Source organism: Rhopalosiphum padi, chromosome 2 (genome assembly GCF_020882245.1).
Source record: "Rhopalosiphum padi isolate XX-2018 chromosome 2, ASM2088224v1, whole genome shotgun sequence".
Classification (NCBI taxonomy): domain Eukaryota; kingdom Metazoa; phylum Arthropoda; class Insecta; order Hemiptera; family Aphididae; genus Rhopalosiphum; species Rhopalosiphum padi.
The window spans coordinates 83,605,546-83,623,514 of NC_083598.1; the positions used below are offsets into that span (position 1 = coordinate 83,605,546).

General features: G+C 27.7%; 3 protein-coding genes across 3 annotated transcripts; 1 reads left to right on the forward strand and 2 right to left on the reverse strand.

Moving 5' to 3' along the window:
• LOC132921835 (uncharacterized) lies at positions 1–13,122 on the reverse strand. The gene is given in 22 exon segments (XM_060985063.1): positions 1–630; positions 1,449–1,631; positions 1,732–1,969; positions 2,574–2,726; positions 3,296–3,313; positions 3,315–3,473; positions 4,872–5,042; positions 5,131–5,298; positions 5,931–6,083; positions 6,174–6,406; positions 6,467–6,593; positions 6,679–6,835; positions 6,914–7,092; positions 7,356–7,453; positions 7,521–7,799; positions 7,907–8,110; positions 8,198–8,348; positions 8,553–8,776; positions 9,780–9,913; positions 10,098–12,652; positions 12,729–12,923; positions 12,996–13,122. Coding segments are annotated over 22 exon segments (5,955 nt in total). The 5' UTR covers positions 13,053–13,122; the 3' UTR covers positions 1–511.
• A 169-nt stretch (positions 13,123–13,291) lies between these two features.
• On the reverse strand, positions 13,292–15,334 carry LOC132921836 (cytochrome c oxidase assembly protein COX18, mitochondrial). The gene is given in 7 exon segments (XM_060985064.1): positions 13,292–13,513; positions 13,593–13,703; positions 13,805–13,926; positions 14,004–14,151; positions 14,293–14,430; positions 14,741–14,968; positions 14,970–15,334. Coding segments are annotated over 7 exon segments (1,029 nt in total). The 5' UTR covers positions 15,081–15,334; the 3' UTR covers positions 13,292–13,342.
• Positions 15,335–15,548: 214 nt separating this feature from the next.
• Positions 15,549–17,969, forward strand: LOC132921837 (viral IAP-associated factor homolog). Its single transcript, XM_060985065.1, has 5 exons — positions 15,549–15,736; positions 15,821–15,953; positions 16,414–16,645; positions 16,713–16,918; positions 17,663–17,969. The coding sequence occupies exons 1-5, from the start codon at positions 15,731–15,733 to the stop codon at positions 17,770–17,772; spliced, it is 687 nt and encodes a 228-aa protein (XP_060841048.1). The 5' UTR covers positions 15,549–15,730; the 3' UTR covers positions 17,773–17,969.

Genomic DNA, 17,969 nt, shown 5'->3' on the forward strand with positions numbered 1-17,969 from the left:
TCAATAACACAAAACGCAAATTTATTATTATATATTTTAAATAATGTTAGCGGATTCTGAATTATATTGCGTTAACATTTTTGTAATATTGTGTTATATGTACATGACAAAAAACGCAGGATGATATTATGTATCGCTTCAGAATAAAGTTTTTTATCTTTATAAGACTGGACTCCTTAAAAAAAACAAAATAGTTTTTATTTTATAAATTGTTATATGATATAAAATAGTCATTACCGACATGACCTATTTTTTAATTAGTCAAATAGGTAATATAAAATATATTGTAAAAATAAATTAAAATATTAATATTATTAACTTATAATTAGTGTAACATGTAACATTAACTTATTCGTATTGTTTTACAACATAATTTTGGAATATTAAATATATTTAATATTAATTATAATATAGGTCAAAGCCCAAAACCCAAAGGTATTTATTTATGTGATTAAGATTAATATTTGTTATTTTATTTCATTTTAAATTTTACTATATTAGAGATCCTAACTTATTTCAATAATGTTTTTGACAGCCATTCTTCGTAAAACAGGACATTGGTATACACTCCTGGCTTGTTGGCTCGTCCGCAGCCATAACCCCAACTCGTTATACCCATAACAGTTTCACCTGAATAAAAACACGTAGAGAATAAATATATATAAGATATTATTAAAACACAGATATCTAAAACATAAGAACATATCTATACCATAACCATAAGTATAATAATAGTAATAATAGTATATAAACATAAAACATTTAAATGATTTATAAAATACGAATAATTAATATTAATTTGTTTATGAATAACTCATTAAAATATACGAAAATTACGTTAGCTATCGTCCTATCGATATACCAAATAATTATATTATAATGTACACACATTACACGATTGTTAATTTTTATACAGGTAGCAAGCAGTATATTTGTCCCCTAATTTTTGAAAAATAAATATTACTACCACATTTACTATGTATACATACTACTATATTATATCTATCCATTAATTAGCTAATGTTGAATGGATAAACTTTTTCCAATGATTTAAAATTTAAAATTACACATATTTTTAAGTTCGTAATATGCATTAGTAATATGCATTATGCACTTATGTATTTTTTTCGTATCGCACACACAAATTAGAATGATATGGTTACAATAGTAAATGCAATAACATGATGTACACATAGCAATAGTGATATAAACTTTTAATTTTTAAATTTTTAATAAAATATGTATATTTATCATCATCACTCGAGTAATAGGTACTCAGTAGTCAGTAGTTGACACATATTATTATAAATTCTAATGTTTTAATATTATTAAAAAAAAAAAACTCGTTTTAAACTAAATCAAATAGCCAATAGGTATACATAGCGATTAGCTTAATGTCATTAGGTATAGGTTTTATTTTCAATTTATTTATTGTTTTAAACTTTTACCTAATTCTGTAGAGCACACCATAGGGCCGCCGGAATCGCCTTGACAAGCATCGGCTCCGCCGTCTAAGTTTCCCGCACAAAACATCCCGCTGCTAATTGTCGTTTTTCCGTACACATAAGCAGCTTTACATATTTTCATGTCTATTATTGGCACTGATGCTGATCTCAAAGTGTTGGCGAAACCTGTTAAAATTAAATCAACCAAAATAAAAACTGTATACATCGATTGTTGTTATACCATATTATTATTTATCATAGCTGGTATTTATTGTGGTAAACATACTCGAACTGATGGAACCGTCTGATCCCCATCCGGTGATGGTACAGTTCATATTAGAATTTAATTTGATGATTTCCGTTGGCAAACAAATTGGCTGAACGTATTGATTGAACTTGATTCCCGCGCCGCTAGTTTTCAATTTGATTACGGCTATATCGTTGTTCAATTTAACGGTTACCTCGAAATTCTCGTGAATGTAAATTTCATCGATGTAAATATCTTGTTCGGAGTCTTCGGGCGTCTAAATCAAATATATGAATTCGTTTAGGCGCATGTACCATGTTTGGTAGTTATTTGATTAATTTATTCTATTTTGAAGTCAGAGTGAAATGTGGAGTTTGATACAAAATTATAAACCAAGGTGCAGAGGTTTTCATACGGAGAGCGATCGATTGGAAGCTTTGATTTTAAAATTGAACGAAGTAGATGTAGTCTGCTGTTAAGGGGTTTTCTTTTCAGTTTCAGGTGGGGCCCCCGATTTATTCTTTTATCAAGGATGATTCTGAGATATTTTATACTAGAATATGATACAATATTTGAGTACCTTGAAAGTGAATAGGTGTAGGGTTGGCTCTTTTTAACGTAAATGGTAGAGGTTGCTGCTTTGGCGTATACCAGCTTTTCACATTATTATAAATATATGTTATTGTCCAATTTAAGAACAATAAGTGAATTTTTATTTTTAAAATCTAATTTTTTCATTTTTAAACAAAGTATAGGGAGGTGAGTTTATGCATTATATTGTTATATTGGTAATTATATCCCTTAAATAATTCTCCTATTTTATAATATAATATGATAGGTATATAGTTCCTATACTGCAGGTAACTAAGGTAAGTACTTACCCCCATGTTGTAGTCACCAATCCTAACGAAGTAGAAGTCTTTATCCAAATCACGTACGCAATGCGCCGCTGTCAATACGTGGTACTTGGAAATGATTACCGCTCCGCAAACGTGTTCCGTTTGACCGGCTGGTGTTCTCGATCTAATACTAGCCTATAAAACACGGTTTAGCCGACGATCAAGAATAAGTAAACGAGAATAATTATATATAAGATATAACCACTGGTTAAATGCAATCCAAGCCAATTATCCAGGATGGCCTATAAAATATGAATTACCGTATTTTACTATTGTCTAATAGGTGTATTTATATTAAATGGTAAAAAAATTCCATTCTACCAAAAATGATGTAAGTACTAAGTAGTACCAACTATAATATATAATTTGAATTCACAAAAAAGTAAACGATAACTTATTTTATAATGGTTTTGGAAATTGTATTTGGTCTCAATTGTTTCGAGGTCCGATACTTCATGAAATTCCATAAATTTTATTTTTTATCGTGAATATTGCAAAATTTAATTGTTGAATCATATTTAAATTGTTCCACTGAACAATATTAGTATAAGTACCTACCAACGTAGATTTAGTCAGATTATCTGATTTTATATTATTATTATTATTTAACTATACAGGTAACGGCGCAGATCAAACAATATTATTTTATTCGAAAACACATATATTATATTTTACTTCACTCAAATTAATTATAATGCACTGACCTGCCAAGGATGGTCCCCCTCTTTCGGTCTTAAATCCCGACGCAATTCTCTGTTGCACCATACTCATAGACTTTGGCACTGTCACTAACCGCCTTCCACACTGATTGGACAACAGTTCTTTCAGGTTCTTTTTCTTCGGCAATGTACTTTTCGTCGTCGTTTCCTGTGTGTCGTTCGTCTTAGCGATTAACAATGAAATAAAAAATGGAAAATTTCAGTATAGTTTACAAAACTCTAATACACAGTATGGCAATAAAATGCGTCACATAAGTAAATATCTAATATTTGTGAATAGACCATTATGATGATTCTTTTTATTTCATACCTATTCCAAAGCAAAATATTCTTTTGAGAATTTAAACATATAAAAACCGAATTTTATATAAGTATCTATAATATTAGTATAACTACCGTATGTCATATATATACCTAGTTAGTTATAAGTTTATATATTATATTATAAGTTATTATAAGTATTTTAAATTTATTATATGATGTGTGAGATTAGCACAGAGATACCGGGTGGCGGGTAGGTAGCTATTTCGCAAAATGTTTGTCTACAACGCTCTGTGGGCTCTGACTTCTCATCAGAACTTTTAACTTTTCGAGAAAACAATAGTTAACCTTTTAAAAGTATCACCTTATATACATGGGACCAATGTCGTAACCACGGATAGATGCAAGAGGATGGAATACAATGCTTTATAAATATACAAACATTTGAGAAATTATTTACTAAAAATGTAAATATGGCCTAGTTTATAATCAATCATGTAAGTAGTTATCAGCTCTATATTTTTAGTCACTTTAAATAAATAAATACTGTAGATATAGCCGTAGGCTTAGATCATATATATATGATCTAAGGCCGTAGGTATCTTTTTATCGATATTATAGTTTAATGGCAATTGGCAGTATAGGTACTCTGATACCAGTGATACCCATGCGATTATGGGAATGAGTAACAGTAGCGGGTATTCAGGTACCTTTAATATGCAACGTTGAATACTATTATACCTATTATTAGAGTAACACACGTAGAGACTGTTTACAAGGTTTAATATTACACTGTTTTTTTTTTATTGTTTGTGGTCAACATATAATTTTATCATAATATACATGGACGGACATTTGGTTGATTTTTTTTTAGAGGTGAGGGGATTAGTAATATCCAAAGTAAATTGGCCCGCACCTAGAGATTATTAACATAGTCCATTAATGACGGATGTACCACGAACATATGAGGATAGGCTATTGAAGTAGTTGTAAGGGCGGAACCCCTTTTTTCTTTGGCCACCTAATATAATGAGTAGGTATATTTCAATTTATAAATTTATAATATTTGTATTTTTATGTACACAACTACGCAAGTAGGTACGTATATAGATATCAGTAGGTAGGTAGGTAGGTATATCACCGTATACGTCCAAGTTAAAAGTTAAAATTTGCATTTAATCAAAAACATAATTAGAAGTTTTTCACGTCCCGGCCTTATTATTTTCATCGTACAAGATTTAAAATACCTCAATATATTTTCAGCAATGTTTTTACAAAGCTGAATTTTAAATTTAATTACTTTTTTAGAATCCGAATGGCAAATAACAGACACGTCTTCGCTGTGTTTACAATTGTGTTGTCCCCATTTCTCATGCAAACAATGTTCCAAAGATGTTTCGTTGCCCACGCACCGCAATTGATCTAACCAGATCAGTCCATTTCCGGGACCAAAAGCTGCTTCTTTTTTAAACTAAATATATTTTACACAGAAGAAAAATGAAAATAATGTATCTTGCACATCCTTAAACAGTACAAATTAATTGAAATATAACGCTCACTTCTGCAGTTCCCTTAAAACCTAGACCGTTACAAATGACCAGTGCTTCGTTCGTACCAAAATCATCATCACACACCGTTCCCCATACACCAAACTGACGTACTTCGACCCTGCCTTCCATACCTGCTCGACGTTCGTTACCACCGACTAAACGTATCTCTAAAGGCGACTGCACCATAGAAAATTAATATTAAAGTAGGTTAGGTTAGGTTAGATGAAAAGTACAAACATTTTAGTGGAAGTAGATCAGAAGAAAAAAATAAAGGAATTGAAAGTCGAAAGTTGAAACTCAACACATTTGTTTACAAATATGTAAACACATTTTTTTTTGATAATTAAAATTCCACATTAAAATGCTGGCATCAATAATTATTAAGCTCTATTAATTCAAATGCCAGCGTTTTAACTTGGTTTTTTTCATTTACATAAAAATAAAAACACATTAAAATAAATTATTTATATTTAAAAATTCTCCATTAAGGAATATTCTTCAATTTCATTAAGCTATTAATCTATATATCACATTCAATTATTGTATAATTTGTATGTGTAACAGATTTAAAAAATAAAAATATTTGATTCAAAATTAATACATAAAAACAGTTTAAACAAATACATCAAACTCTGGCATATGAATTAACATAATATATTATAATAATTAATAATAGCTACAAATATTAATGCACAAAATTATCCTTTTTTCTTAGGAGCTATTTTCTGAATAAATTTTTTTGGAGCCTTAGTTGTTGTACTAGTTGTTGGAATTATCGGTGTAGTAGCCTTAGAAGTAGTGACACTCACATTACAACGTTCTGGTGATTCGTCCGATCCATCAGTACAATCTGTGTATGAATCGCATAAGAAACGTACTGGAACACATTCTCCAGATTTACACTCAAATTCATCATTTGAACAAGCTTTTCCACCAGCAACTCTACACACTACACCAGCTGACTATAACACAGGAAAAAAAAAATTAATTAATATCAAATATTAATATAGTATTTAGAACAATAAAAATAAATTTTCCATTTAAAAAACTACCTCTTGAGCATTGCAATCATGAACTCCCCACTCTTTAAATTGACAAGAGTATAGTGAATTTTCAGTTCCATTGCAATCTAGATCATCCAATACAAATCTTGTTTTGTTAGGCACTCCATAATAGGAATTTGGTTTTACAGCAACAGGATTTAGAAAACCAAGTTCTCGACAGATGACATTAGCTTCTCGTAAATCAAATTTATCATCACATATAACTCCCCATTCACCTAAGACTATAATAATAAATTAGTATTTAAATTAAAATTAATCTAAAAATTTTTTTTTTGTAATACTTTTGACTTCAACACGTCCTTCATTAGTGGTATTTCCACCCATCAGCCTAATCTCATATCCCATCATATCTTTAGTACATTTAGTTTCATCACTACGATCTCCACAATCATTATGTCCATCACATTCCTGAAGAAATGTTTAAATAATCATTAAATGATATTTACTAGTTTTGTTAAATATTAAAAGTTATAAATACAAATTTAAAATGTACTTTTGATTTATCAACACAATTTCCATTTTCACAAATAAATTTTCCTATACAAAGAGCTTTATCAGTTTCGTAGTAATCCCAATCTTTATCAGATTCTAAAACTGTTGTAGTATCAACTTTTGTTTTTTCATTTAATATACAAGTTTGTTCATTTTTACTGAAAATAATACAATATTAATGAAAAACAAATTATTTAACTAGTATAAAATTTAACAATTAGATAAATTTAACTAACTTATGAGAAAATGATTGACAAACAAAACCATCTGCTTGCATGCAACGGTTAGCACAAGTATTAACGGTAGTATGAAGCCATTTTTCAGCTTCATGGCTTGTTAATCGAGCTTCTGGAGTTTTAATAAAATTGTCCAAAATATTAGAACAATTTTTTTCATCCATACCGTTACTACAATCCTAATAGATAAAAATAAAATGACATTATAATTACTTGAAAAATACTTTCAACTAAAAAAATATATGAATACAAGATATCAGCTAATTTGACTAGAAGATAAAATGTAGATTGCATTCATTATTTAAATTGTAGAGATATTTAAGAAAAATGTTTTTCTAAGTAAAACAGTTCAAAAAGAAACCAATACATTTTTAATCATCCTAAATTGTATTTATATTTTAATAAATAACTATTATTTAACACAATAATTTATTCAACTTACTGCTTGATTATCACAGACCCAGGCTTGAGTAATACATTCATTAGGTTGGCATTCAAAAAATCCTGCGTCACATTTTGGTTCTTCGATCATTCGACTGACTAGAATTTAAAACATATTAATATATAAAAACTATTTTAAATATTGTAAAAATATTTTCTATACAACCTTTTGGCGATTTAGTGGCAGCATTACAAACTGGTATATCGCAAAATTCACTTCGCACTATTCCATTTGATGTTTGTACATAGCACCATGGCAGCAAATCAGTACCGTCAGGATTTCTACATTTGTTATGTTTGACTAATAATGATCTTCGAGTTTTTTCTGATACTCTGTACTTCATAGCTACTAAAACTTGCTGATCTTCCCAGAATAAACAGGCATTACCAGATGAAGTCGTATTTGCAGAACCAATGTAATCTGAACCAGCCCCATTCACACAACCTAGTAATTTTATTTGTCAAATTAATATTATTTATTAGTTTTGATAAGCATATTATTAGTTCATACAATAGATTATTGAATTATCATCTTTAATGAAAAAACCTTACCAATGTCATCAACATCTCGTTCGCAAACGTAAGGTAGTCTATCAGTCTTTGTTCCACAATCAATGGCTTCCCAGTAATAGTACTCAGAGTCACACAATTTTGTGCTGTTCGGATTAGAAGGACAAGGGAATGATTTTTGTAAGACAATACATAGTGCACGGTTTGTTTTGATATTGGGCGAAAGAACTTTTTTAAATTCCCAACCTATAAGCATAATATATAATTACTTATTAGTATTGCATATTAAACTACATGTTAACAATACATAACACAACTAATCATGTTTATCACCTGGCCACCAATTGTGGTACACAAATGGATTTTCAGTGCCTTCCCAAATCCATATGGGACTTCCTAATAATGATACACCAACTCCTGAAGTCAGGATAGGACTTTCTGTTTTTTGTCTAGATAACCATTCAGATATGAAATCATTTTCTTTCTAAAACAAATAAAATAGTCCGCTATAATAATAGAATAGTTGATGATAAATGTATAATTATAATTATATACTGACTATTAATAGTAAATATATTTTGATTGAAACTTAGTAAGTATGAAAAAAAAAGTTTGAATTCAATAAAAACAAGTAATTTTTACAAATGAATGTTTTTACTTTTTATTATAAATATTTTAGAATATTTACTTGTGAGCTAATATCTAAAAGTTTTCCTCCACGTTTAAGACAGTGTTCCAATGCTTCAGCTTTGCTATAGCCAATGTCTTGAACTTTACTTTGTTTTTCTGGTACAGGAATAAATAGTTTATAACATTTTCCATCATATGACACCTCTTCTGGTTGACATTCAGAGCCTGAATTCGATCGACATTTTACCCAGACTGCATCTCTTTCAACATTACAAGTTTTATCTATTAAAATGAAAAAATAAAGTAATAAATTAATATACAATTAAGTTAAATATCTTATCGATTTATATATTTATAGTCTTGTATAATTTAAAAAGAACAAAATTATAAATATTTTATATTCTATTAAATTTTAATGAGTTGTTTGTGTTTACATATCATTGAAAAATATATTTAAAACTAAAATTTTTAGGAACTATTTTAGGATACAATTTTCATGACATTAGGATAAAGTTATAGAATATATAACGCCTAAAACATCACTTTGTCTGACCAATCATAATTAAAAAATGAAAAGAACATGATTTATCAATTTATAAAAAGAACTATATAATATATTGTTTTTAGGTTTAATATAAAAAAAGTCTACTTTTTCCATAAATATTAAACAACAATGCAACAGATACTATTATATTTAATATGTTGTTTATAGAAGTATTGTATAAATGTTGTATGGTAAGATTTATAAATTTTGATCAATGGATAATGTTTATGGTAATAATAATAATAATAATACAAATATTATATATTTTTTATTATAGTAGGGATCACCAATTCATATTTTAAGGAGGTACTTTTAGATTCAGGGGCCATCAACATTGAATGTACAAGTTTATTCAAAATTAAAAGCAAGATCAAAAAAATCAAATAAAAACTAATAAAAATCTCTTTCAATTCATCAAAAAAAAAAAATAATAAATAAATAATTAAATAAAAATGATCTTCTTGTTTGCAAACTTGATAAAGTTTGTACACATTCCACGCGAGGAATACAGACTGCTATTTAGTAATATAGTTATAATTAATTAATATTTCAGTTTTGAATTATGATTTAATATTAATGGGTTCAGATGAATAGATTATACTTGGTAAGGCAGTAAAAATAATTTTGTATATTTAATGTTTATAAATGTATAATTCTTTTATTTATGTAATATAAAATTAATTGTTATAACTATTAACTAAATAATATTTAGTTTTTGTAAAGTACTTATACCAAACTTACCATTTTGGAGTTTGCAATTATGAAATACACTTTCTTGACCATTACATGTTACTTTGGTAACACCTATATTTCTTAATAATCTAGTAGGATTATCAGTAGTCACAGTTAAACCTTGCCATGTTTGTTCTGCTCCTCTAATAAAAGTAAATAATAAATTACCATATTGATTGTTAATTATTTTAAAGAAAAATTATGTAATTTCATGAAGCTCAAAATATAAATACAATATTTTACATTAAATTAAGTTACTAATATTCTAAAAATATACTATTTAGTTATTGTTTAAAAAAATTATAATGATAAATTAATATGAGGTACCTTTTAAATCCAAGTTGTTTACAAACAATATCTGCTTTATCAATTGTCCATGAGTTGAGTTCATCACAAACTACACCCCATTGAAAAGGCTTTTCTTGAACTTGTAAAAATCCTTCAGAACTTTTTGGACCACCACGTAACCGAATTGACTGAGTACTATTTGGTTTCAAATCAATTCTCACTACTACATTGTTGTTTAAAATTTTAGGGGGTGTATAAATTATAGAAGAGTTTGGTAAAAAGTTATCTGGTAAATCAATAGATGTAGGGTTTCTTAAGATTTTTGACTGTTTATTTTCAATTAGTAAAGTTTCTACCACGGCTTGATTATGATTTTCTAAAGGTTCAGTTTTAGTTACTACATTACTATTACTAGTTTCTTGATCAAAGTCTCGTCTCACATCAATGAGTGGAGTATAATCTTCTTGTATCGATGTTGGTGTAGTGTATATAATATAATCATTTTCTTCTGTGGTTGATGTAGTTCTTACAAATTGATTACATTCTACATTATATGGGTAATCACAGACAGATATAGTAGGGTTAAATAATGTTCCAGGGCCACAGTCCATTTCAAATGTTCTACCATTTGCACAGCTCAGAAATTTGGAACATTCTGTAGGATGTGGTTTAATACCATTGAAGCCATTTGGACACTTAGAATTGGTAGCTGATGATGAGTACACCGGAGATTCTTGTGAAGGAGATTGAATATTATCCGTATAGCTAGGATTTTGAATTTTACCTAAATTTTCTTTTTGTTTAGGGTATTGTACACCATTGTAATTATTTGATAATTTTTTACCAGAAGCATCTCTATTAAAAATCAATTCTGTGTTTTGTCTTGACTGTTCTGTATTATCAATAGGCTTGGAAATATTTGAAACAACTATTCTAAATTGTTTATTTGTTCTTGAATCTCCATTAGTTCGTCTATCTTGTGGTATTGGATTCAAATATTGTTGTTGTTCAGTTTCACTAACCTTAGGATGATCTAAATAATCAGGTGAAGATTTTGAGTTATAACCTTGACCATTTGGAATAGAAGATTGTTGCCCATAATTTATGTTAGTTTGACTTGCATATCCCGATGAATCATAATTATTTGGTTTATTATAATCTATTTGTTGTTTGTTACCTAGATCAAAAGCCGATGCTGGCTTGTTGAATTGATTATTAGGTGTTTGAAATTCTTCATATTCTGGTTCTTCATTTGTGCTAGGATAAGAACTTAGACTAGAACCTTGTTTCACTTTAAGCTGTCCTCGAATCCAAGAATTTGGATTAACAGTAGAAGGATTTGAAATTGGTTTTTGATTTCCGTTATAACCGTTTTGTGAATAAGGTTGATATGGAGATGGAAATCGTATGTTATTTTTTTGTTGATTAATTTGTTCTTGTTCAGATAAATAAGTATTCTGAGTTTCTTGAACATTACCATAATTATTGGGTGTCCTATAGTTATTTTGATTTGGTAAAAATTGATGGCCTTCAACAATTGACTGACCTTTTGAAAATAGTATAGTTCCTTGTTCTGGATTCACATATCCATTGGGATTGGTCATTGATGGATTTGTATTAAAATTTTGTTGATTAGAAAATTTCTCTTGAGTGGGTGTAGGATAGTTTGAATTACTATTAATTGGCTCAGGTTTTGATTGTGGAGTAGGATACAAATTGTTTTTAGTAGGGAATTGCTGTTGAATAGGTCCTTGATAATTTGGGTTTCTATTTACTGGCTCTAATTTTGTTGGTGCATTTTGAATAAAGTTTTGTCTGTTAGGTTGTTGCTGTTGAATTTGTCCTGGATAATTTGTGTTACTAGTAGGTAGTTCTGATCTTGGAGGGATTCTTGATATAAATTCTTGTTTTCCAAGTGTATTTTGCGGAGCAAAATTATGATTTTGTTCATTTGGATAAAACTGCTGTGATTGTTCTTCAGTGTTTTGTTGAGTATATCCATTAACAATAAAATTAGATCCATAGAGTGGTTTGGACTCTCCAGTTTGTAATCCATAATCTGTAGTCACGGCTGAACCAAAGTGTTGTAAAGTATCTGTATTCAAATTTTGACCTTCAACAATAAATTGTGTTCCAACTAATGGATTATTTGATTGAGGCTGATATTGATTAGTTGATTGAGGCTGATATTGATTATTTGATTGAGGTTGATATTGATTAGTTGATTGAGGTTGATATTGATTAGTTGATTGAGGCTGATATTGATTAGTTGATTGAGGTTGGTATTCATTGGCGTTGTTAATAAATACTTGATCTTGATTAGAAGTTTCAGCATTTAAATCAAAATTCTGACTAGGATTTCTATTTATGAATGATGAATCAATTTTTGATGGATTTCCATCTAGACATTGTACTTTAGCAGGAAAATCACATTCTAAAGTATTGGGATTAAATAAAGTTCCTGGTCCACATGACTGGACATAACCACGGCCTTTAAAGCAATTTAAAAATTTTTGGCAATCTGATTGAATAGGGAATAAGCCAGTTGTTTTAGAAGGACAATTTTTTCCATCCGATGATATAACTGCATTATTCTACAATAGTAAATGTAATAACAAAATAAATACACCTACTTTGTTGAATAAAATAATAATTTTATAAAATTCTTACCTCATTGTTTATATCTTGGGGACTCTGTGTCTGTTGTTTATAAATTGAAGAAGCAATAGGTTTGATTTCAGGTTTATTGTTTTCTCTGGGACCTCCATTTTTTACTCCAGAGTTAGCATTTCCATTAAATGCATTCCAGTTCAAATGTTCCTCAGTAAGTGACGGTCTAGTCACTGCATTTGCGAAGTGAATAGTCTGATAATCCGATTTACAAAAATTAATTAATACATAAAATAATACTTCTTTTTTTATACCTAAAATACTTACATACAATGCTTCATTATGTAAAAAAAGTAAAATTACAAAAATGGTGCAACTCTTCATGTTGATGCGCACATTTAAACTGAAAATATTATCATTTTACTTGGGTTTTCTAATACTTATCTAGGTCCAAGAGATCAAAGGTTGAAAAACATTTACAGAAAAACAAGGCTATTCTATAGGCTTATCTGTATACAACACAAGTAAAATGGACCTTGCCAATATGTCCGGTTAGATAACCCTTTCTTGATCCACAAACAATAGAAAATATGTATTTATATTATAAAAATAATACTAATTACTTACTAATAAATAATAACTTTATTTCCAGAAAATAATTACAATAACAGCAATCAAGACATTTTTAACTTAGATTTAGTTTTATGTAATATATATTCGTATGGATGTTCATTGTTGTAAGGCGTTGTTGGTATTCCAAAACATTTACGTACTTGTGGAGACAATAAGAATAAGTTTTGAGAAAGACCATAAATACTAGATGCCGTCCAATATAAGCTCACACCCTAAAAAAAAAAAAAAATAATTTACATCGATCATAATAAATAAATTTATTTTTAAAACAAAATATACAAATATACATACTGATGGCAGAAAACATGAAAGTGGCATCATAATAATAGTGAGACCTCGAAAGACGTTAGTTATAATTTTTTGATTGCGTGTTGGTTCTTTGTTTCGGGATTGTGTTTGAACCTATAAATATATAAATAAGATTTGTATAGTTAAAGAAATATGTTTTTTATATAAATATAAACAAACAGTACTAAATAATTTGTTTATTTAAATTAAATTACCTCAATAATTAAAAGATTTGATAGACACATAATTAGAGGTAAACACAAAGTTGGGTCTATGGCAGTTAAGTTTGTAAACCATAAAATTCCACCATCAGTTAGTTCATAAAACCTGGCAACAGCTTTTAAAAATGTGGATCTTTTATAACAAAACTTGAAAAAAATATGATATAGTATTAGGTATATTAGTAAATTTTACCATCATCACTTGGTGGTAACATTAATGTGAGATTACGAGTTGCTATCGACATACAAATCCATAATGGTAATTGTACCCAAACTACAATTGTTGACTTTGCAGGATGACAGTTTTCTTTTACTATTAATTCATTCCAATACTTTTTTACCTACAATAATAACCAAAATGTAGACAAATATATTAAACATGGAAATATTGTTTATTAAATGAGATATTTTATTTTAATAATAATTTATATCAAAGAGTTCTAAAAAATAATAATAAGATACCTAATCATTTATATACTTACAGCTTTGTTATAAACACGTTTAGCTTTATTTTCTGGCCATTTATTCAATTTTAATGACTTAACTACTTCTTTTTGTATTTCTTTTACTGTTGATTGAAATTCAATAGAAAGATTTTCCAATTTTGAATTATTATAATGCTGAAATAAAAAATAAAATATTTTATTAAGTACCAAATACCAATCTAAACCTAAATATAGAATAAATTTTTCTCGAGTTTCTATTTAAATATTATTTATTTTATTATTTATACACAAAGCTTACAAGTAGTGAAGTATTATTGGAGAATTAAGCTATAGAAATATTATATTATCACTTAATTTGAAATATCACATTTTTTATAAGTACAAACCTTATTTAAAAATAAACTTTATAACATTCAACTTTGTATATAAATATTTTAATTTTAATTTTTTAGGAATAAGATTACACTAATGGAATTTTACCTACTTGATACACTGTCAGTGGTAGAGTTATCACTAATCTCAGAGTTACAGCACTAAGTATTATTGTAGCCCACCAAGGCGTACCGGTAAATTCATGAAATGAAATTATAAATTGTTGGGCATAAGCTACCGGTGTACTGTTTGACAATGCCATAAACCAAGAAGGAAATGTTACTGAGGAAACAGATGTAACATTTCTGTTCAATGAATGTAAATAATAATCGTTTTTTTTTACTATGATGTGATGAACATGGATTTGGTCTTTTCATATAATAGCTCAAATATCGGCAATCGATGAATTTTCTTAGGTTTGTTTGACGAGTGCATAATGTCTGCAAAATCATTTTATAATTTGCAGTTTTCAAATGCTATATAAAATAGAATAATTTGCAATTATGAAAAATAAATAAAGTGTTTTAAAACTTTAATAACATAACATAGTGGATTCTATGATAATGTGACACATGGTCAAATAGTCCAAATGTTTAGCGATTTATTTAGTTTGCGATTATAAAAATAATAATTAAAAAAAATATTAAAAATAATAAACTACAAATTAAAATTAAACCCTAGTTATATTATTATATGGATTTTTATACGGTACCGACAGTCCGATATTTAACCGGACAATTGTATATTTTGTATAATATTATATGATAAATGATAAATGATAATATTGTTGTTGTTATTATCTTTAATAATATATGCACAAATTTATCTATGGTATACTTTTGGATCCACGGTGCTTGGATCACAATATAAATATTCCAAGTTACTATCACAGGATATTTGATATCCAGATAAATTATCATTATAACCTCAAAGATCTATATTCTTGTTTCCCATACCTAAAAAGTAAATACTAAATAGTATTTCGTAGTTAAGATAATCCTTAAATCTTTCACCCCATTTATGGAATAAGACGAATAAATAGTAGTAATTTATTTAATACCATTATAGCCTACAGAACTTAGAGAAAAAAAAGAAATCAATAATGCAGGTAAATATGATATATAATTCCTATTTTCAATAAAATAATAATGTTGTTAAGTAAACAATTTATGCAACTTATTCCTAATTACAGAACCCCAATGAAGACACTGAATGGAATGATATATTGCGTGCTAAAGGAATACTTCCACCTAAAAAAGAAAAAGAAATAACAGAAGAAGATGTCATTAATCTTGTAGAGCAGACAGTCCGTGAAAAACAAAATGGTAAGCTTGAGATTAATTTTCCTTTGTGTAGAAATTTTAGATTATATATTATTGGATTTTAAATAATTATTTGTTTATGATAATTTTTGACACAATTTATATTATTTCTTTAATAAATAAACTGATAGACAATAATAAACAGTTGTCAATGAACAGTGGCTTTTCAAAATGTCATGTTGTGAAAGGATTTTTAATTTTTTTATGTTTAATAATTGTAGGTAATATGTATATATTTTATTTTTTTATGTATTTTAGCTTTAAATTTAATATTCTAACGTTATATTGTTAAGTACCTATAGCTTTAAAATTGAGTTATATTTATGTAATGTGCTACATTTAATGTATTGATTTTATATGGGTCAATGTGATTCCAGGTCTCTTATGTAGTAGAAATTCTTCATACATTTAGAATTATATGTTTATTGAAAATTATGAAATTAATATTTTTTTTTACGCCTAGGAGAAAAAAAAGATATGGTTGATATGTCATTGGACGAATTGGATGAATTAGAAGATGATGAAGATGAACGGATACTAGAAGAGTATCGTAGACGTAGAATTGCAGAGTTAAAAGAACAAGCACGGAAAGACGTTTTTGGTGAAGTGATAGAAATAAGTGGTCAAGATTTTGTAAATCAAATCAATAAAGCAGGACCTGGAATTTGGGTGGTTTTACTGTTACATAAACAAGGGTAATTCTTTTAATTCTATAACATTTTATATTTTATTCACTATATTACCTACTTTTCCTTTTTACAGCATTCCAATTTGTGCATTATTGACTGAATATTTAAATCATTTGGCAAGAAAATTTCCTGCTACAAAATTTGTTAAAAGTATTTCAACAACTTGCATCCCAAATTATCCAGATAGTAATTTGCCCACTATTTTCATATATTATGAAGGTGATCTAAAACAGCAATTTGCTGGACCAAGATTATTTTCATTAACAACTACTCAAGATGGTAAGTGTTAAATTTTTATTAATATTAGATTTTTAGAATTTAAAGTAGTGGTCTTAAACTATGTCATGACAAAAGGAGGTTCATAATTAATTAATTGTACTAATAATTAATAGTATGCACTATCTAAATATTTTATGATTCATACATATACATTTTATCTAAATAAACTAATAGAGATTAAATACATAGGCTTTTATATTTGAGAATTATAGATTATAGGCCATAAGCATATTTTAACTTATGCGGGCTATTTCACAACATTTTTGGAGATCTGTCTGTTATGATGTACCTATGTAAGCAAGTTGAATACATATATTTTGGAAAATATTAGTCAGCTGTATTAAAATCAATCTTGAATCTATATGACTCATTCAATGATGTCATCAAATCGACCATTAAATAATTTAAAATATATATTATGTTGTCATCAACACAAAATTTATAAAATACTTACTCAACATTTATGTATATTTTTATGTGTATAATATTATGTTAAGAGGATGCTACTGTCGCATGTGTTTTCTCTGTCTTACAAATAGATAAGTAAAATTAATTTTGTGTCATTTAATATTAGAGTAAATAGAGCAAATTTAAAGATGGCTTTTTTAATATTCTAATTTTTAAGTAAGATATGGGTATTTTTAACTTAAAAAATATGTACAATACTCATATCTTATGTTATGCTATATTCTTAGATAATATTATATACTTTCTTTTTATCTAATTGATTTTTATTAATTTTAGAGTTTGAGTGGATGTTGGGACAAACTGGCGCTGTAAAAACAAAATTGAAAGATAATCCCAGACCAAAAACTAGAGATGTATTATTTGACAATTTACTCACTAATATGTGAAGAAAAGAAGCTCAATATGTTCTTAAGTTATATTTATATTGTTCTTCCTTACTGTTTTATGTTTGTCAATTTTTTTTTTATAACTAATCATCTTGTGTTTGTTTTTATTTTTTTTTTATTATTATTATTTTTAATAACAAAATAAATAATGTAGCAATATTAAAATGAAAAAAAATTAAATCTTTACTGTACTTTTA

What these genes read in the sequence shown, in the direction of transcription:
- LOC132921837 (XM_060985065.1), top strand. An exon ending in AGTCCGTGAAAAACAAAATG is followed by an intron (nt 15,954 to 16,413) that starts GTAAGCTTGAGA and finishes TTTTACGCCTAG; the next exon opens with GAGAAAAAAAAGATATGGTT. An exon ending in ATTAACAACTACTCAAGATG is followed by an intron (nt 16,919 to 17,662) that starts GTAAGTGTTAAA and finishes TATTAATTTTAG; the next exon opens with AGTTTGAGTGGATGTTGGGA.